This window comes from Lynx rufus, unplaced genomic scaffold, assembly GCF_022079265.1.
Source record: "Lynx rufus isolate CCGP_SWC_20201006 ecotype Redwood Valley unplaced genomic scaffold, mLynRuf1.p SCAF_3, whole genome shotgun sequence".
In the NCBI taxonomy this organism is placed as follows: Eukaryota; Metazoa; Chordata; class Mammalia; order Carnivora; family Felidae; genus Lynx; species Lynx rufus.
Window position 1 is genome coordinate 2,398,837 of NW_025814845.1, and position 21,847 is coordinate 2,420,683.

The 21,847-nt window shown below is 44.2% G+C and overlaps 1 protein-coding gene across 2 annotated transcripts in view; it reads right to left on the bottom strand.

Annotated features, from left to right (window-relative positions):
- The window catches only part of STK32B (serine/threonine kinase 32B), a 393,873-nt gene that overhangs the window by 124,150 nt on the left and 247,876 nt on the right, over nucleotides 1-21,847 (bottom strand). For both annotated transcript variants that reach the window (XM_047092009.1, XM_047092008.1), the window contains exon 4: nucleotides 3,486-3,659. In XM_047092009.1, the coding sequence (XP_046947965.1) occupies nucleotides 3,486-3,659 (174 nt within the window). The remainder of the gene's footprint in view (nucleotides 1-3,485; nucleotides 3,660-21,847) is intronic.

The window sequence follows — 21,847 nt, forward strand, 5'->3', positions numbered from 1 at the left end:
TCGTTGTGTGACGTTAGCCATCTGTATCAAAATTAGGGATGCAAATAATCCAAGGAATCAATGGTTCTGAAAGTGATCTAACACAGAAACAACCCCTATCACTTTCTCCCCATCTCTCTCTCTCCATCCATCCATCCATCCATCCATCTTGTCCAGGTGACAATTTTGGTAGACATAGCTCCTTTCCTCTAAATAATAGATAACTTTTGCATTTCAGGCTCCATCTATTGGCCTCCCACTGTGGAAAATGAGGATGTAACACTCTTCCCCCCCTATTCCCCCGGCCCCCAGAAGACACGGTCATCTTCCCCTCCAGCCATTCCCCAGTGGAGTTTTGTATTTCTGGTTAGACTGACCTTCAGGGCTGCACTGATTATGATTGTATGGAGTGAATTCACGTAATAAGCTGTGCTACAAACAGACAACATCCTGTACAATGCTTCCATTCCCTAGAGTTAATAACTGTCTTTTATGTATTGTTGAGCTTTTTCCTAAACTTCTCATTTATTCAACTTCAGATGCTTCGCCAACTAAATAAGTTCCTCTCAAGGCATCCAGAGGCATCAGGAATCCCACCAGCCCATGATTCCTGGAGAAGTCTGCCCCAGGGTATTTCGATCCACTCTAGTCAGCACTGGTCAGGGTCTACACCGTGGGCACAACCGACATCCTGGGACCTCCCTTTATCACCATCCTGGAGACTCCCTATGCCTCTCTCCTCTGCTGGAGCCACACATTTTCCATTCCTTCCCCCTTCCTGATTTATTCCTTTATTTTCGTGGAGTCCACCTCTTTTTCTGATAGTTCCTTGAGAAAAAGGAAATGTAAGGTACATTTTTTGGAGACCTGAACTTCTGGAAATGTACACCCTCACACTTGATTGAGAGCATGTGTCCGCTGCCTTCTAGCACCTGATAAACCCCAAACACGTCTGATTCCTCAGCCTTTATATATAGCCTGCTGTTCATCTGTGGAAGCTTATGGGACCTGGGGTTTGTCCTGATGGGCATCTTTCAATCTGGAAACTCAGCTCTTTCAGGTACAGGAGATATTCAATAATTATTTCATTGATCATTTCTCCCACTATGTTTTCTCTCTTGTCTCTCTCTCATCTGAGGTTAGGATTACCAGACGGTTGTCTCATTTTCTTCTATTTCCTCTTGTATTTTCATTTTTTTAATTTTTTAATGTTTATTTATTTTTGAGAGAGAGACAGAGAGACACAGAGAGAGAGAGAGAGAGAGAGAGAGAGAGAGAGAGAAGGGGAGGGGCAGAGAGAGGGAGACAAAGAATCGTAAGCAGGCTCCAGGCTCCGAGCTGTCAGCACAGAGCCCGACGTGGGACCTGAACTCACAAACTGTGAGATTATAACCTGAGCCGAAGTCAGACACTTAACCAACTGAGCCACCCAGGCACCCCTCTCGTATTTTCTATTTATCCTTCTATATTACTGTATGAGGGATGTCAACTTTGTCTTCTAACGCATCTTTTGAGTTTTTCATTTCTACTGTCACATTTTTAATTTAGAAGAGCTCCAATGTTTTCCAAATTTTAAATAAACATGGTGATTCTTATTATGTATTTCTTATTATATACACATTTCTTATTATATAATTGCAAAAATCTTTTTATCCCTCTGGAAACACTGACCACGGTTATTTTGCTATTTTCTCCTCCTCGCATGGTGTCTATTCATTCCAAGATTTGTTTTTCCTCTTTCCATTTCATTGTTTGGACCTCACTGTTTGTGCCAGGAGATTTCCATATGTCTTATAACCCTTGGTCATCGGTTACCTAGTTGGCAGCTTATGACAAATGAGTGGGGTTGTTGGCTGTGAACTACGTGCTAAGTGGTGGTGGGGAAGCTGTGAAGTCAAGTCTCTTTGCTCTTGGATCACCCCTCACTGAAATCACAGTTTCCTGCCTGGAGGAAGGTCTGAATATGCCACTCTTGGAGCCCAGCTGGCATGGGGAGAGGTTGTGTATTTTAGCATCTGGTTGGTATACTCTTTCCTTCTAAGCTTATTTATTTATTTGGAGAGACAGAGAGAGCACGAGTGGGGCGGGCAGAGAGAGAGGGAAACATAGAATCCCAAGCAGGCTCCGCGGTGTCAAGCACACAGCCTGACGCAGGGCTTGAACTCACCAAGGGCGAGATCGTGACCTGAGCTGAAATCAAGAGCCACACGCTCAACCGACTGAGCCACCCAGGTGCCCCGATACACTCTTTTCAATACAATGTCCCAACTCAAGTAAGCTTGGTGTACTTCAGTGCAAACCCTCGCTAATTTTTGCATCTTTAGGGAGCAAACATTATTTGTCTGCTTGGGCAAAATTACTCAGACGATTCCTCAGCCATCGAGTTACTCACAATGGACAAGCAGCTCTGGGTTCTCAATACTTCCTAAAAGGCTTTCAAACAGTTCACCTTACTTTAGCCTCCTTTTTACTTCCCTTCTTCCTTCCATATATACTGATGACGGTCAGTCCCTGCCCCTAGGGAGCACTCTTCAGCGTCCATCAGCGCTCGGCTGTCCCCAGTGACAACCTGGAATTTATGTTCTTGGACACTAATCATCCACCACTCTCCGTTTTCCTTCAGAACCTCCCCCCGCCATGTTTTTCTCTAGTCTCCTCTTTAGTCTTCCCCATCTTTGTGAGGTTGTCATTTACCGAACCTTCTTGCTGCCGTTTTACTGGAGTTCCAGGAGGAACACACTGTAGATGTGTTTGTGTGTGTCTGTGTGTGTGCATGCTTAATCTACCATTTTTACCTAGAAGGTCAAGTCTTTCCTTGCCATGTCTTCCAAAATCACACGTCATAAGAAGAGCAGTGAGGCACGGCGCAACACCCAAGGTGAACAAATCTGGAGCCACTCACGCCAGCCCCCTCCTCTGGAAAGAGCGAGAAGACTTTGCTTGTGACACCATCACTTTGGGAAGCCTCTGGCTGGCCTCCTGCCTCTGCAGACAAACTTGCTTTGCCGGCCTGCTTGGAGTGCCAGAGCTGTGCACGGGCAGCGGGAAGCAAGGGTTCTGAGCAAGGAGCAGAAACCCAGAGCTTATACCCAGAGCCCAGGGCCAGCCCCGAGGCATTCCCAGGAGAAAGAAATCCTCCCCGCGGCACAGCACCGATTTCACGTATGGAAAGGAAGACAGTACATTCCCTCAGACTCCCAACTAACGCCACGTGACCTTTCTAACGTGAGACTGGGGGGCCAGAACATTCCAGCCTCCTGAAGTCACGCTGCAACGGAGAAGCAAAGGCCAACCACCAGCCGCGTCTCTCTGTGGCGGGGTGGTGGCCTCGGACGCAGGTGACAAGGGAGCGGGCCGTCTGTAGAGGATGTAAGGGCGGGAAGAGGCTGTTCTGATGTTCCTGAGCTCCACCTGCTGCCCCTCCGGACAGACGTCGGTGAGGAAATGCCCCGCCCGGCCTCCCAGCGGGCCATGGCCCCCAGGCACCCCTCTGGCAGCCCAGGCACCTGTGGATGATGTGGAACCTCTGCAGATACTCCAGGGCCAGCGCCAGCTCGCAGATGTACAGCTTCACCGCCCCCTCCGTGAAGTGGACGTTCTGCTGCAGGTGGTAACGCAGATCTCCGCCCAGGAGCAGGTCCACCACCATGAACATGTCCTCCTCGTCCTGGAAGGAGTACCTAGGAGCGCAGAGGGACAGAGCAGGTTAGGGGACAGAGGTGCTCCAACGTCCTCTGGACCGATGCCCCCGTTTTACAGAAGCGTAACTTGAGGCTCAGAGAGAGGCACTGGTGTTACCGAAGTCACAGGGCTCTCGCAGACAAATGGCATTTTAACCAATGCCAGACATCAACACATGACTTTAAGTTTTAAGATGTTTTAGGGGCTCCTGGGGGGCTCAGTCGGTTGGGCGTCCGACTTCGGCTCAGGTCACGATCTCGCGGTTCGTGGGCTCGAGCCCCGCGTCGGGCTCTGTGCTGACAGCTCGGAGCCTGGAGCCTGCTTCGGATTCTGTGTCTCCCTCTCTCTCTGCCCTGCTTGAGCACTCTCTCGTCTCTCTCAAAATAAATCAATAAACTTTAAAAATAGAATAGAAAATTTTTAAAGTTTTTATTTAAATTCCGGTTGATTAATATACAGTGTAGTGTTAGTTTCAGGTGTCCAATCTAGTGATTCAACACTTCCATATACCAGGTACTCATCACAACAAAGTGTGCTCCTTAATCCCCATCCCCCATCTCCCCCAGCCCCCCAACCACCTGCTCTCTGGTGACCGTAAGTTCGTTCTCTACAGTTAAGAGTCTGTTTCTTGGTCTGTCTCTCTCCCTCTTTTTTTTTTTTTTTCCTTCCTTTGCTTGTTTGCTTCGTTTCTTAAATCCCACAGCAGAGTGAAATCATATGGTACTGGTCTTTCCCTGACTGAGTTATTTCACTTAGCATAATACTTTCTAGATCCATCCATGTTGTTGCAAATGGCAGGACTTCATTCTTTTTTTTTTTTTTTTTTAATGGCTGAGTAACAGTCCAGTGTATACATTACTTTGTCTTTAGTACCTGCTTTAACTAGGTGTTTTTGGGACCTGAGGTAGGTACTCTCCAAAGCTGCACCCCCCTCCCCGACGTCCCTCTCTTCCCTCCCACCACACGCGACTCCCCACACGGAGCCTGGTTCTGCGCCCACTGAATGCAGTGATGTTCTGGCAAGTCTGCGTCCAGGCCTGAAGGGAACCAGCAGCTTCTACTCGAACTGCCTTCCAGGACCCGGCCAGAGCCCAAGCCCCACGGAGAGGCCACAAGAAGGAAAACAGGAGCTCCAGCCAACCGCCCTGGCTGAGCAACCAGGGACAGCCAGCAGCGACCGGCAGCTTGGGAGTTTTTTTGGGGGGGGTTGTCCGTTTGTTTGTTTCAGCAACAGAGAATGACACGTTACTCAATTCGTTTTTACAAAATGCATTCAGGCTTCCTCAGGACTAAAGAGCCAATATATAGAACCTCAGGATGGTGTTCAAACCTCGAAAGAGGAATCTCACCCTTGTAAAATGTTTTCACATTCCATACAGAACCATGGGAAGTTAAGGGAATCCTGAGATATAACCACAGAATGACAGACTGTTTTCATGGGGGCTTAGACCTTTGACTCAGACCCTCGGAGATTAGACCTGGGCCATCCAGGCTCTTCCCCTCGTTCGACAGAAGAGCAAACTGGGGCCCAGAGGGAAGAAGGGACCCAGCGAGTCAACAAGAAGACGGGCACACGAACCCCAGACCCAGTCTCTCCCCAGCGCATTTACAACCACACACCACTAGGTGGTGCTGTGACGCACGCACTGTGCTCCCCCAACCTGGGTGTGTTTCCTGGATTCAAGCGGCCAATATCTCATTTAGGATTTTGCATAGTGTTGCGATGGCACTAGCCCACATTTTCCTACCTGCCACTGCGCTGGCCCAGATTTGGCATCATGGTAATACCGGACTCTACGATGAAGTGGGGCTCTTTGTCTCCATTCAAGAAGCGTCTGTGAAAAGCATCGCTAGTTTGTGGCAAGTCTGGTCTCAAAATGCCTGTCATGCCCACACTTCGGGTTCGCTGGGGATTCTCCCTTTCACTTCAGGGGCTCCTGTTGGCGCTGTCTGATGACTCCCGCTCCTCCCCTTCGGCAAAGAGATGAGCAGATGAATGGCCCCGGCTGACTAGGAGGTGTTTACACACGTCCCCTGGCTGCTGGTGTCAGTTCATCAGGACCCCTTGGGGTGCTCCCTGGGACGGATGAAATAAAAGCCTTCTCCTCTGGGCTTGCCAGGCTAGACGCTGTGAAACCCTCTTGCCCCAAATGGGGGTACAACCCACCTGCAGCGGGAAGCGGCAGAGGGTCAAACAGGGTGAGGGCTAAACACAGAGAGAAGCCTTGTTGGAGATGCTGGCTCCAGCCTGGACAGAAGCCTGAACCTTACACTCACCACGCACAACGACGCGCCTTCTGACCTAAGCTACTTGACACGGTCTTTCTGTCATTTGGAACCCAAAGAGTCAGCTGGTACATCTCTCTGCGTATTTGCTACTGGAGAGGAGGGTTCAGATGCTTAAAAAGGAACCACAGGAATTAGCTCTAAATGCCTCCTACAGATGCCCAATTTGTATTCTGAGAGTTGAAGGACTATTGAAACATCACATGAATAACCAGTTGAGTTCTGCACCCTTGTTCACAGCTAAACTGTCAAAGGGCATCTCATTCGATATTCTGTCAGAACTCTTTGGAGGGGCAACGTGAATTTCTAGGAGAGAAACTTGCAGACCGGAGTGAATTTTAAGACGAAATCCAACAGGCGAAGAGAACAGGAATTTAAGCAATAACTCAGGTTGTTGTGGCTTTCTCTCGCCACAGATCCAGTTTTTGCCCTGGGCCATGGACTCTACATCCCCAAGGAGACTCAGCACTGTTATTGGAGAACAGAAAATGACCTTTCATTTATCTCTGCAGCTTTGTGCAATGCTTCCTTTTGCCTCCTCTTGGGCTGGAATGGTAAGTATGTCCTCACAATAATGCTGCACATTGTCATGGAAATGGAGATCACAAATGAGAAACCTGCACTCTATCCTGGTAACCCTGAGCCATGGAGAAATCAATTAGGCTCTCCTTCCAACATCAAAGAAGTTCAGGAGTTTGGAAGGCACCAGTTTTGGCTTGGATACGGAAATTTACCAGCACGCAGAACCCTGTGTCTGGTTTAAAAAAAATTTGTTCCTTAATTTCCAAAAAGCTTGCTCCAAAAAGCTTTAAAGGTTACTTGCAAAATACGTATCATTTAGCAAAATTAAAAGTAAGTAAGCCATAGATCGGGTCAAAGAATAAAAAAGGGACTCAAGAAACTGTAAGCACGCAAAAATACCCCAATTCACGGTCAGCAAGCTCGTGTGTTGGCCCCAAACAGGCCATAAATGTGTGTCTGACCTTTCCGGCAAAGCAGGAAACACGATCAGCCTTATGATCCAGGGTCAACGTGGAAACAAGAAACCAGTTGTTTAGGAAAAGCATGATTATTCCCGGTGCGAAGCCAGAAGGAACTTTCTCCCACTATATTCTTACAACGACGGCATTTTGAAACGCGGCAAACAACGGTCTGCATGAAGTACCTCTACAGAGTAACACGCTTAACAGGGATTTTTTTGTACGATGCTCAAGAGACACTGAAGGCATCAAGGTCCAAGTCTGTAACAGCAGCACCTCATGGAGAACAGAGAGGTGGTCTGGTGTCATGCTCACGGAAGAGCTTTCTTAACCGAAGGATACATCTAGAGGAGACACCTGGTGAACGCCCTCAGGGACCGCGTCCCAAGTGTGGGATGGCCCACGCATCCACGAATCCTCTGAAGGCTTCTCTCGCGCATCAGCCCGGTGCCAGAAGCTATGAGTCAGTGGAAGAGGTCGCCCTCGATGGCTCGCCTGAGTTTGGGGTCATCGGAAGGGGGCTGGGATTTGATGTCATGGCCATGACTAGTGCCCCGGATCAACCCACTGCCGCGGATCCAGATTCACCCTGGACGTGGACCCCGCGCTCCCGCGTTCCCAAGGAGCTCAATATGGTCCCTGCCACCACCTCTCTGCTCTCGTCCACCCTTCTCTTCTCAGTGCGGAGCAGCGGTTCGCAACCAGGGGCAACGCCGCTCCCCTGGGACACAGAACAACGTCTGGAGATGCTTTGGGTTGTCCCAACTGGGAGGAGTGCTACTGGCATCTAGTGGGTAGGGGCCAAGGATGCTGCTAAGCCTTCTCCAAGGCACAGGGGGGCCCCTCACACAAAGAATGGCCTGGCCCCAGATGTCCACAGTGCTGTGGTTGAGAAACCATGGTTTAGATTCATGTTCTTAGAAGCCCTCCTCCCCAACCCTGGAAGACTGAGTTGGGGGACACTCCTTTTGGTCCTTGGTGCCCTGTAATAGCACTGATAAGGCGCCTACCACGGGCCAGGTACTGTTCCACGTGCTTTATGTGTGTTAATTCATTTTATTCTCCCAACAGCCCTTTGAGGTAGGTACTAGCGGGAGCCACCTTGGACAGGCCTGGACACGGAGGGTCAGGGAGGTTAAAGAACATTTCCCCAGGAAATGGAAGAGCTGGGAATTGGACTAACACAACCCATGTCCAGAATCTAGAACCCCTGCCTGAGGCTCTGACAGCACCTTCCTCGTGGCTCGGGGACCCTCTCTCTCCTGGTCTCTTCCCCCCCCACCAGCCAGCCATCTCTGTGCACAGGGATCAGGCCTGTTTGACACTGTCCCCCTGCGTTTAGCACATTGCCCAGAGCATCATACGCTCGGAATGAACGGGTCACAAACAGAGCACCCGTGGCCTGGGTGGCACGTTAAGTTAATCTGTTACTCCCTCCACAGGAGGCTGGGGCGAGGGGGACGGCAGCACGGAAGGAGACAGGGAAGGTGGAGGGATGACTAGAGGCAAGTCTCTGCTGGTTGCTGGGCTCTGCATTTGGTCGAAGTCATTGCTTATCGGAGCCTCCTTTTCTCTGGCCTCCCCCCTCCTCACAGAGACCAGGACCTCCCACTGGCCTGAGAGCGACTCTCCCAGTGTCCCTCCAAAGCCTCACTCCTGTGCAGGGAGCAGAAGTGAACCGTCTGGTGAGCTGTTGGGAAGCAGCTGCCAGTGGGCTCAGCTAGCTCCTTCTGGGTTCCCGCCGGGCTTCTGGGTCTTCCCACAGAGGGCTTATACTCGGTCTGCTCCCTGTAATGGCCAGAGACCTGGCCAATGGAGAGGGGGCTTGCAAGGTGACCCCACATCCATAGGGTGATTCCATTTCAAAGCCAAAGTGTTAGCAAGCCCTTGGGTGCAGAACAAAAGCCAAGTTCTTGCAACAAAGCTGATACTTTCACTTCCACGTGCCTGAGCCCCAGGGCGTCTCTTGAGTGGTCCCAAACTCAGGTGGGAAGGAAGGGTGCTCTCCATGGACCTCCCATCATCCCTCAGCCCTCACCCCATTTCACCATGCAAGGTGGGCATTACGCCCCTCATTTTTCCAACAGAGGAAGCCAAGGCCAAGAGAGGCTGACCTGTCCCCAGTTGGGTGACGCCCTTTCGTCAATAGCACGTCGGGTCCTCTAGAACCGGTGTCGGGAAGCTTGTGCACTGAAGGTCAGCCACGTTAACCATGGTGAGAAGACACATGAGTGCATACGAGAGTTGCTGTGTCCAGGGGGAAATCTGAGTGGGAACACCTGACCCAGCTCCTCCTCGTTTCTTTCTTTTTTTTTTTTTTTAACACTTATTTATTTTTGAGAGAGGAAGAGAGAGAGAGAGGGAGCGAGGGAGGGGTGGGTAGAGAAAGGGAGACAGAGAATCCGAAGCAGGCTCCAGGCTCGGAGCTGTCCGCACAGAGCCCGACGTGGGGCTCGAACTCATGAACCGCGAGATCATGACCTGAGCCGAAGTCGGACGCTCAACCGACGGAGCCCCCCAGGCACCCCCTCCTCTTGTTTCAGCTAACCTTGCTCTTACTTGGTGCCAGGAGGCCACCAGCCGACCACGTGTTGTCAGTGGCAGGGGAGGCATGGGAAAGAAAGGGCAGGAAGTCATAAACCTTTCTTAGTGCCCCAGCACCATGGTGCCACTCAGGCATTTAAAACACACGCTTTTCTCTACTTTTCTTCCCTGGGTTAAAGGGGCCAAGCCGGGAGACGCCCTGTGGGTTAGTCTTCTGGAAGCCCTAGCGGCCGGGACAAGTCGCGTGTCTCTGACATTTACCTCCTGCGTCCTTGTTGTGTGGCACCTGCCAGGACAAGGAGCTGAGCATCTCTCAGACCATTTCCTGTGCAGTCCAATCTCCAAGGGGGAGCAGACAGGGAGGAGGGCTCGCCGACCACGCTCACTGCCGGTGATTCTCAGCGATTGAATGTGCAGCAAGAGAAGAGCTAAAAATACCGTCTTAGGCTCAGGAATCCAATAATGGGATGCTGGGCCTTCCGTCCGCTCATTCTGTACACATAACAAGGAGCTTATCAAATCTGAATTGTGCTTGATACACAGAAGTCTTTAATAACATCCACAATAACCTTTTTTTTTTTTTTTTTTTAAAATTTGAACGGAGCCACACAAGAGCTCAAGCCATTCATACATCCTGGCCCCCATTGTTCTCCACATCAAGCTGATTCTGTCCCTGTCCCCTTCCCAGAAGCCAGTGTTGCTGGTTGGCTTCCACCTGCCCCCTGCGGGCCAAGTGGCAGCAAGGAGACACTCTCAAACCCCATCCGGCTCCCCAGGTCCAGGCAGTTTGGGGCAGAAGGACTCCTAGGACCATGCAAAGGTGAAGGGAAGCCCAGGTCTCCTACCAGCTGCCACTAAGCATCAGAGCTTTGCAGACCATACCGCGTGTCTACCTGTGTAAATGCAGAACACTGTTGCTGTAGCTGGATGATTTTATTTCATTTCATGTCATTTGTATCCCGCATGATTCTCAAGGTTTGCCAGTGGCTAACAAAGCAAGACTGATGGAAGAGACAGAGAGGAAAACTGTGGAACAACGGAGAAGTACGTGTGCTGAGCACCCGGACAAGCCGTGAGCAGGTAGCCCTGACCTCCCCAGTGCGAGCCAGCACAGAGCAGAGCAGAACCCAAACCTCTCCCTCGGGGGAGTTCCAAAAGAAATGTATAACCTGCATTTTTTTTTAAAGGGGCATTGAGTAAAAGAATGGGAAGTGAATTATGAGAATTCACACCGTGGGGGGCTTCCCATACACATTTGTATTCACGAATGGTCTGCAGCGTTCTCTTACTGTACTGTCCTTATCTGCTTTGGGCGTCAGAGGAATACAAGCTTCATCAAATGAACTGGGACGCATTTACTTCTCTTCCATTTTCTGGAAGAGACCGCATAAAAAATTGGTGTTAATGCCTTAAATATTTAATAGAATTCTCCAGTGAAACCATCTGGGCAGGGGATTTTGTTTTCAGGAGCTTTTAAATTATGAATTCAATTGATTTCCTCGGTACAGGATTATGGGGTTAATTTTTTTTTTCTGGGCTCGGTTTTGGTACTTTGTGGGGTTTGAAGAATGGGTCCGTTTCTTCTACGCTGTCCAATGTATGAGTATAAAAATTCTTACTCTCCTCTTCATGGCTGCGAGATCTGCAGTGATCGCCTGTGTTTTATTTCTGACGTTCGTAACTTGTCTCTTCCCTCAGCTTATATATGTCAGTCTCGCCAGAGGCTTATCAGTCTTTTTAATTATTTTTTGAAGAACCAGCTGACTGTTCCATTGATTTTTTTTTTTCCTACGGCTCTCCTATTTTCAATTTCATTGATTCCACTCTTGATTATTTCCTTCCTCTGCTTGCTTTGGGTTTATTTTTCTCTTTGTTTTTAAGGTTTTTCTTTTTCTTTTTTTTTTTTTTCAACGTTTATTTATTTTTGGGACAGAGAGAGACAGAGCATGAACGGGGGAGGGGCAGAGAGAGAGGGAGACACAGAATCGGAAACAGGCTCCAGGCTCTGAGCCATCAGCCCAGAGCCTGACGCGGGGCTCTAACTCACGGACCGCGAGATCGTGACCTGGCTGAAGTCGGGCGCTTAACCGACTGTGCCACCCAGGCGCCCCAAGGTTTTTCTTTTGATATCAACACTAGATGATTAATTTGAGACCTTTCCCCTCTTCTAATGCAAGCATTTAGAGCTATTGACACTGCCATCCCTGTCGTAGCTGGATTCCACAAATTTTAATATGTTGCGTTTTCATTTTCGTACACATATGTATCTTTATTTCTTTTAAGCCTTCTTCTTTGACCCAAGAATCATTAGAGGTTTGTGCTTAACTTCTCAGTATTTGGATATTTGCTTGCTGTCTTTCTGTTACTGATTTTACTTTGTTTCTGTCATGGGTGGAGAACATGCTTTGTCATTTCATTTCTTAAAATTTGTCAAGGTTCCTTCTGCGGCCCAGGAATTGGTATATCTGTATGAATGATCCATGGGCCCTTGGAAAAGACGCATATCCTACTGTTAAATGATCTGTAAATGTCAGTCACGTGCTAATGATTGATAGTGTTTCAGTTCTTATATCTTCACTGACTTTCTACCTAGGAATGAATGTCCAAGTCCCCGGCGAAAATTGTGGATATTTTTTGCTTCTCCTTTCAGCTCTATCAATTCGTGTTTCATGTATTTTGAACTTGTGATGTTTGACTCATTTACAACTCATTCTTACTTGGCTCATTTTTAATATGGTATCATCCTACATCATATTATCATGCATAAATTGTTTTTGCTTTTTCATTGTTGTAAGTAATGCTACAATGAGGCTCTCGATACATTTCTTCTTGTGCTTACAGACACAAGATACTTTACTAAACAAATATTCACTGAGCACCCACGACACGTCAGACACGTCAGTCAGTCACGGGTCTAGGTGTTTTAGATAATGCACATACAGAACAGAAACCATGTTCCTGTCTCTGTGGGATCTCCATAGGAGACATTAAGGCATGCTGATTAGGAGAATGAGGGACACTCTCACCACTGTTATTCAACATAGTTTTGGAAGTCTTAGCCTCTGCAATCAGACAACACAAAGAAATAAAAGGCATCCAAATTGGCCAGGAGGAAGTCAAACTTTCACTCTATGCAGATGACATGATACTCTATATGGAAAACCCCAAAGATTCCACCAAAAAACTGCTAGAACTGATTCATGAATTCAGCAAAGTGGCAAGATATAAAATCAATGCACAGAAATCATTATACACCAATAATGAAGCAACAGAAAGAGAAATCAAAGAATTGGTCCCATTTACAATTGCACCAAAACCCATAAAATACCTAGGAATAATCCTAACCAAAGAGGTGAAAAATCTATACGCTGAAAACTATAGAAATCTTATGAAAGAAACTGAAAAAAGCACAAAAAAAGGAAAAATATTTCATGCTCATGAATTGGAAGAATATTGTTAAAATGATAATACTACCCAAAGCCATCTACATATTCAATGCAATGCCTATATTAAAACAACACCAGCATTCTTCACAGAGCTAGAACAAACAATCCTAAAATTTATATGGAACCACAAAGACCCCCCAAATAGCCAAAACAATCCTGAAAAAGAAAACCAAAATTGGAGGCATCACAATCCCAGACTTCAAGATGTATTACAAAGCTGTAATCATCATAACAGTATGGCACTGGCACAAAGACACCCATATCAATGGAACAGAATAGAGAACCCAGAAATGGACCCACAAACGTATGGCCAACTCATCTTTGACAAAGCAGGAAAGGCTATCCAATGGAATAAAGACAGTCTCTTCAGCAAGTGGTGCTGGGAAAAGTGGACAGCAACATGCAGAGGAATGAACCTGGACCACTTTCTTACACCAGACACAAAAATAAACTCAGCGTGGATGAAAGACCTCAATGTAAGAGAGGAAGCCATCAAAATCAAGGAGAAAACAGACAAAAACCTCTTTGACCTCAGCCATAGCAAATTCTTACTTGACATGTCTCTGGAGGCAAGGGAAAGAAAAGCAAAAATGAACTCTTGGGACATCATCAAAATAAAAAGCTTCTGCACAGTGAAGGAAACAATCACAAAACTAAAAGGCAACTGATGGAATGGGAGAAGATATTTTCAAATGACATCTCAGATAAAGGGTTAGTATCCAAAATATATAAAGAACTTATCAAAGACCACATCCTCCTCAAAAATAATCCAGTGAAGAAATGGGAAAAAGACATGAATAGACACGTCTCCAAAGAAGTCATCCAGATGGCTAATAGACACATGAAAAGATACTCAACATCACTCATCATCAGGGAAATACAAATCAAAACCACAATTAGATACCCCATCACACCTGTCAGAATGGCTAACATTAACAACTCAGGCAACAATGGATGTTGGTGAGGATGAGGGGAAAGAGGATCTCCTTCACACTGCTGGTGGGCAGGCAAATTGGTGCAGTCACTCTGGAAAACAGTGCGTAGGTTCCTCAAAAAACTAAAAATAGAACTACCCTATGACCAAGCAATTGCACTAGTAGGTATTTATCCAAAGGATACAGGGGTGCTGATTTGAGGGGGCACATGCACCCCAATGTTTATAGCAGCACTATCAACAATAGCCAAAGTATGGAAAGAGCCTAAATGTCCATCGGTGGATGAATGGATAAAGAAGAAGTGGTATAGATATACAAAGGAATATTACTCACCTATCAAAAAGAAAGAAATCTTGCCATTTGTAACAATGTGGATGGATCTAGAGTGTATTATGCTATGCAAAATAAGTCAGTGAGAGGAAGGCAAATATATGATTTCACTCATATGTGAAATTTAATATACAAAACAGATGGACATAAGGGAAGGGAAGCAAAAATAATATAGAAACAGGGAGGGAGACAAACTGTAAGAGACTCTTCAGTATAGAGAACAAACTGAGAGTTGATGGTGGGGTGTTGGGTGGGGAAAAGGGCTAAAGGGGTGAGGGGCATTAAGGAGGGTACTTGTTGGGATGAGCACTGGGTGTTATATGTAAGAGATGAATCACTAACTCTATTCCTGAAATTATTATCACACTATATGTTAACTAACTTGGATTTAAATTTAAGATAAAAAATAAATAAACAAACTTAAAAAAATGTTAGTGAATAAACAAAATAGGAAAAATATAAAGAAATAGGAGACTTGAACTGCATTACATCCCAAAGAACAAAAACAAAAAACTCCAGTACCATTGATAGAACACCCAGGCAATAATAGCCAAATACACATTCTTCTGAAGTACACATGAAGAATTATCCAGGTTAGACCATGTGTTAGACTATAAAACAAGTCTCAATAAACTTAAAATGACTGAAATCATACAAAGTATGTTCCGTGATGACAAAGAAATGAATTTAGGTATAAATAGAAGAAAAGTTTGGAAGTTCACAAATTCGTAGAAAGTCAACAACACAATGCTAAGCAGCCAGTGGTTCAATGAAGAAATCACAAGGAAGTTTATTATCTTTAAGTTTATAAACAGAAAATATTTTGAGATGAATGGAAACAAAGTTGCAACATATAAAAATTGGGATGCAGCTTAAACACTCTTTAGTTATAAACATCTACGTTAAAAAAGAAGAAAAACCTCAAATCAATAACCCAAGCTTCTACTTTAAGAAAATTGAAAAAAGAAAAGCAAAATAAACCCCAAACAAGCAGAAGGAGGTAATAAAGATTAGAGCAGGATTTAATGAAAGGGAAAGTAGAAAAACTATAGAGAAAAACAACAGGAACAAAAATTGGTTCTTTGTGAGAGCAACAAAATTGCCATCCTTAGCTAGACTAAGGAAGGAAAGAAAAAAGAGACAAAGTATTACATTAGGAATGACAGAGGAAACATCACTACCAACCTTACAGAAATAAAAAGATTATAAAAGAATACTATAAAGAATTTTATATCGGGGCACCTGGGTGGCTCAGTCGGTTGGGCGTCCGACTTCAGCTCAGGTCATGATCTCATGGTTTGTGCGTTCGAGTCCCGCATCGGGCCCTATGCTGACGGCTCAGAGCCTGGAGCCTGCTTTGGATCCTATGTCTTCCTCTCTCTCTCTGCCCCTCCCCTGCTCACGCTCTGTCTCTGTCTCTCTCAAAAATAAATAAACCTTAAAAAAAAACTTAATGAAGAATTTTATATCAACAAATCAGATAACCTAGATGAAATGGACAAATTCATAGAAATATGTAAAGTATAAAATTTATTCAAAAAGAAATATAAAATCTGAACATTTTTATTCAGAGTTTTATTTAGAGTTTTAGTGAGTGAAGAAACTGGATTAGCAATAGTAATAATAACCACCCACAAAGTAAAGTTCAGAATAATATGGCTTCACTGGTGAATTTTACCAAACATTAAAGAACAATGAGCAACAATCCTTTGCAGATTCTTCCAAAAAATAGAAGAGGAGAGAATACTTCTCAACTCATTGTAGGAGGCATGTTTTATCCTGGTACTAAACTCAAACACATCACAAGGAAGAAAAACTACAGACCAATATCCTTTATCAATACAGACACAAAAATCCTCAACAAAATACTATGTACAGAATCCAGCCTCATGCACAATTATACATCATGACCAAATACAATTTATGGCAGAAATGCAAGGTTGGCTTCATATACAAAAGTCAACATGAAATAGGATATTAATAGAATATGATCATCTCAGTAGCCACAGAAGAATTTGACAACATTCAACACCTTTTCATGATAAAAGTGGTCAACAAACTAGGAAGAGAATAAAGCTCCCTCAACGTGATAAGAGTCATCTGCCAAAAACCCACAATCAAATCAGACTTAACAGGGCAAGACTGAATGCCTTCCCTTTAAGGAATAAGGAATAAGGACATCGGCTCTCACCACGTTTGTTCAGCACTGTACTGGAGCTCTAGTCAGGACGATTAGGAAAGGAAAAAAGATACCTATATTAGAAAGGAAGTGAAATTATCTCCATTCACAAATTACCTGATACCTCACATGGAACATTTTAAAGAATCTACAAAAAGGAAATTCTTTCAGAATGAATGGGATCACGAAGGTCACATGAAACAGATCAGCAGACAACAACTCAAATGTATTTCTACATGCTGGAAATGAAGAGTCTGAAAATGAAGTCAAGAAGACAATTCCTGAGCAGGTTACCGGGTGTGGAGAGGTGAATTTGGGGAGCAAGAAGGCGCGGAGGGTAGGGAACCGCTTTTGCGGGTGGAGAGAGGACAGAGACTGGGGAGGGGGGAGAATACGGGTAAAGCACCCCTCCCCAAAAGCAGCTGGAGAGAAAGTGGAAAATTGGAAACAGCCGCAGGGACGAAACTAAAAAGGGAGAAAGGAGAAAGGAGAGGGTTTAAATTCCATTAAGACTGTAAACGAGGGACGCGCAGAGGCTGCAACTCCGCAGCTCCATACCTGGCGGTGCCCTGGTGGGAAGGGCGAATCCCCAGGAGCAGAGTGGGGTCCGGGAGGTTCTCGGGCCACACGGGGAAAAGCGGTTCCACCGCTGGAAGGACATTTGGTAGAGGCTGCTGAAGCCACTGCTCCCAGCAGACCCAGAAAGGCGGCCACATTCGCTGGTGCTGGGGCAAGGTCGTGGAGGGCGAAGCCTGGTGCCAGACGTATGTTGTGATTTTCCATAATCCCTGAAACACTGCTGCTACACTGTCTCGCGAACATTTTCCGGGATGGGACGGCACCTGGCCGCAGTCTAGGGGCACCGGCAGCAGCAGGGTCCAGCGGGCATTCCTGGGTGCAGCCAATATTCGGCCACTGCTCATTCGGCCACTGCTCGGTGAGACCCTCCCGCAGAGGGGCGGAGCGGGTCAAAGCCGCCGTCCTCCGGAAGTAAGGGGCCGGGGAAAACAGCCACATCTGAGACAAAACTCGGGAGAGAGGTACTGCCTGGGGCCTGGTCACGGAGAATGGAAAAGCGGGGCGTGGACGGGAGCTGAAGACAGAGGACTGGTGCTCGATTGGCGATCTGGGAGAACAGACTGGGTGGCTGGGTGGCGCCATTTTTACCGCGCATGCGCATGCACACCTACAAGCGCGGCAACACCCCACCCCAGTAGGCTAGCAGCGCCACCTAGTGGAGAGCGGAGGTGTTACACCGAGCCCCACCCAAATGGGCCAACTTCTCTCAAGAACACAAGCCTCACCACCGGCTTAATTGATGGACTATAAAGAGCTACATAGACTGACCTCTAGGGGAAAACGAAGCAATTGCAGTCCTACTTCAATCTGCTAGCAGCTTCATCTATTCAATTTGCTTTCTTTCTTTTTCTTTTCCTTTTACACTTTTTTCTTGAATACATAAAGAGAAAAAAATCATTTCATTTTCAATCTTTATTAAAAATACTTTAATTTTGATTACTATATTTTTTACTTTTGTGTAAATTTTTTCAAATTGTATTTTACTTCCATCATTTTATTTTAGTCTACTTCAGTGTATTCACCTTTTCAAATTTTCAAACAATTTCCTTTTTTGTTTCTTTCTTTTTTGTTTCTTTTCTTTTTCTTGAATGCAGACAGAGAAAAACTTCATTTTTATTTTCAATTTCTATTAAAAATATTTTCATTTAATTTTTGTACTATATTTTTTGCTTTTATGTAAATTGTTTCAAATTCTATCTTACTTCCATCATTCTATTTTAGTCCACTACAGTGTATCCACTTTTTCCAATTTTCAAATGATTTTTTTCTTTTTAAATATTTTTCTTTTTTGATTCTTTTCATTTTTCTTAAATACAGAAAAAGAAAAAAATCATATTTATTTTCAATTTCTATTAAAAATATTTTTATTTTGTTTCTACTATATTCTTTACTTTTGTGTATATTTTTTTCAAATTCTATTTTACTCCCCTCATCGCATTTTAGTCTACTTCAGTGCATTAATTTTTTCAAATTCTCAAATGATTTCCTTTTTTTTCCCTCCATCCCCTTTTTTTCTCTAATCTGTCAAACCACTTTCAACACCCAGATCAAAACACACTTAGAATCTAGCATCATCTAGTCAATTTTTGTGTGTGGGTGTGTTTTTAATTTTTAATTTTAGTATTTTTTTAATTTTAATTTTTTTAATTTTAATTTTTTTTAATTTCAATTTTTCTAACTCATTAATTCCTTTTCTCCATTCAAAATGACAAAATGAAGGAATTCACCCCAAAAGAAAGAGTAGGAAGAAACGACAGCCAGGGACTTAATGAATGCACATACAAGCAAAATGTCCAAACCAGAATTTAGAATCACAGTAATAAGAATACTAGCTGGAGTCGAAAACAGATTAGAATCCCTTTCTGCAGAGATAAAGCAAGTAAAAAATAGCCAGAATGAAATTAAAAATGCTATAACTGAGCTGCAATCACGGATGGATGCAGCGGCAGCAAGGATGGACGAGGCAGAACAGAGAATCAGCGATATAGAGGACAAACTTACAGAGAATAACAAAGCAGAAAAAAAGAGGGAGATGAAGGCAAAAGAGCACGATTTAAGAATTAGAGAAATCAGTGAGTCATTAAAAAGGTACAACATCAGAATAATAGGGGTCCCAGAAGAGGAAGAGAGAGAAATAGGGGTAGAAGGGTTATGTGAGCAAATCATAGCAGAAAACTTTCCTAACCTGGGGAAAGACACAGACATCAAAATCCAGAAAGCACAGAGGACCCCCATTAGATTAAACAAAAACCAACCATCAACAAGCCATATCATAGTCAAATTCACAAAATACTCAGGCAAGGAGAGAATCATGAAAGCAGCAAGGGAAGAAAAGTCCCTAACCTACAAGGGAAGACAGATCACGTTTGCAGCAGACCTATCCACAGAAACTTGGCAGGCCAGAAAGGAGTGACAGGATATATACAGTGTGCTGAATCAGAAAAATATGGAGCCAAGAATTCTTTATCCAGCAAGGCTGTCATTCAAAATAGAAGGAGAGATAAAAAGTTTCCCAAACAAAAACTAAAGGAGTTTGTGACCACTGAACCAGCCCTGCAAGAAATTTAAAGGGGGGGACTCTCTGAGGGGAGAAAAGATGAATTTATATATATATATATATATATATATATATATATATATATATATATATATATCTTATATATATATATCAACAGCAACAAAGATTAGAAAGGACCAGAGAAAACCACCAGAAACTCCAACTCTACAAGCATCATAATGGCAATAAATTCATATCTTTCAGTACTCACTCTAAATGTCAATGGACTCAATGCTCCAATCAAAAGACACAGGGTAAAAGAATGCATCAGAAAACAAGATCCATCTATATGCTATTTACAAGAGACCCACTTTAGACCTAAAGACACCTTCAGATTGAAAATAAGGGGATGGAGAACCATCTATCATGTTAATGGTCAACAAAAGAAAGCCGGAGCAGCCATACTTATATCAGACGATGTAGACTTTAAAATAAAGACTGTATCAAGAGATGCAGAAGGCCATTATATCATAATCAAGGGGTCTATCCACCAAGAAGACCTAACAATTGTAAACATTTATGGGCCAAATGTGACAGCACCCAAATATATAAATCGATTAATCACAAACAAAGAAACTCATCAATAGTAATACCATAATAGTAGGAGACTTCAACACCCCACTCACAGCAATGGACAGATCATCTAATCAAAAAATCAACAAGGAAACAATGGCTTGGAATGACACACTGGACCAGATGGACTTAACAGATGTATTCAGAACATTTCATCCTAAAGCAGCAGAATATACATTCTTCTCCAGTGCACATGGAACGTTCTCCAGAATAGACCATATACTGGGATACAAATCAGCCCTAAGTAAGTACAAAAAGATCGAGATCATACCATACATGTTTTCAGAACACAACGCTATGAAACTCAAAATCGACCACAAGAAAAAATTTGGAAAGGTAACAAATACTTGGAGACTGAAGAACATCCTACTAAAGAATGAATGGGCTAACCAACCAGTTAAAGAGGAAATTAAAAAGTATATGGAAGTCAATGAAAATGGTAACACCACAACCCCAAACCTCTGGGATACAGCAAAGGTCATAAGAGGAAAGTATACATCAATCCAGGCCTTCCTAAAGAAGGAAGAAAGATCTCAGATACACAACCTAACCTTATGCTTAAGAAGCTGGAAAAAAAAACCAGCAAATAAAACCCCAAAACAGCAGAAGCCAGGAAATAATAAAGATTAGAGCATTAATTAATGCTGTCGAAACAAACAAACAAACAAACAAAAAAACACAGTAGAACAGATCAATGAAACCAGAAGCTGGATCTTTGAAAGAATTAACAAACTTGATACACCACTAGCTAGTTTGATCAACCTAGCTAGTTTGATCAAAAGAAAAAGGAAAGGACCCTAATAAATAAAATCAAGAATGAAAGAGGAGAGATCACCACCAACACAACAGAAATAAAAACAATAATAAGAGAATATTATGAGCAATTACATCCCAATAAAACGGGAAATCTGGAAGAAATGGACAAATCCCTAGAAACATATACACTACCAAAACTGAAGCAGGAAGAGATAGAACATTTGAACAGACCCATAACCAATATAGAAATCGAATCAGTAATCAAAATTCTGCCAAAAACCAGGAGTCCAGTGCCAGATGGCTTTCCAGGGGAATTCTACCAAACATTTAGGGAAGAGTTAACACCTATTGTCTCAAAGCTGTTCCAAAAAAATAGAAATGGAAGGAAAACTTCCAAACTCTTTCTATGAAGCCAGCATTACCTTGATTCCAAAACCAGACAGAGACCCCACTAAAAAGGAGAACTATAAACTAATTTCCCTGATGAACATGGATGCAAAAGTCTTCAACAAGATATTAGCCAACTGGATCCAACAATACATTAAAAAAATTATTCACCACGACTAAGCGGGATTTATACCTGGGAGGCAGGACTGGTTCAATATCTGCAAAACAATTAACGTGATTCATCACATCAATAAAAGAAAGGACAAGAACCATATGATCCTCTCAATAGATGCATAGAAAGCATTTGACAAAATAGAGCATGCTTTCTTGATAAAAACCCTCAAGAAAGTAGGGATTGAAGGAGTATACCTCGAGATCATAAAAGCCATATATGAACGACCCAACAATAATATCATCCTCAGTGGGGAAAAACTGAGAGCTTTCCCCCTAAGGTCAGGAACAAGACAGGGATGTCCACTCTCACCACTGTTATTCAACATAGTATTGGAAGTCTCAGCCTCTGCAGTCAGACAACACAAAGAAATAAAAGGCATCCAAATGGGCCAGGAGGAGGTCAAACTTCCACTCTTCTCAGATGACATGATCCTCTATATGGAAAACCCCAAAGATTCCAC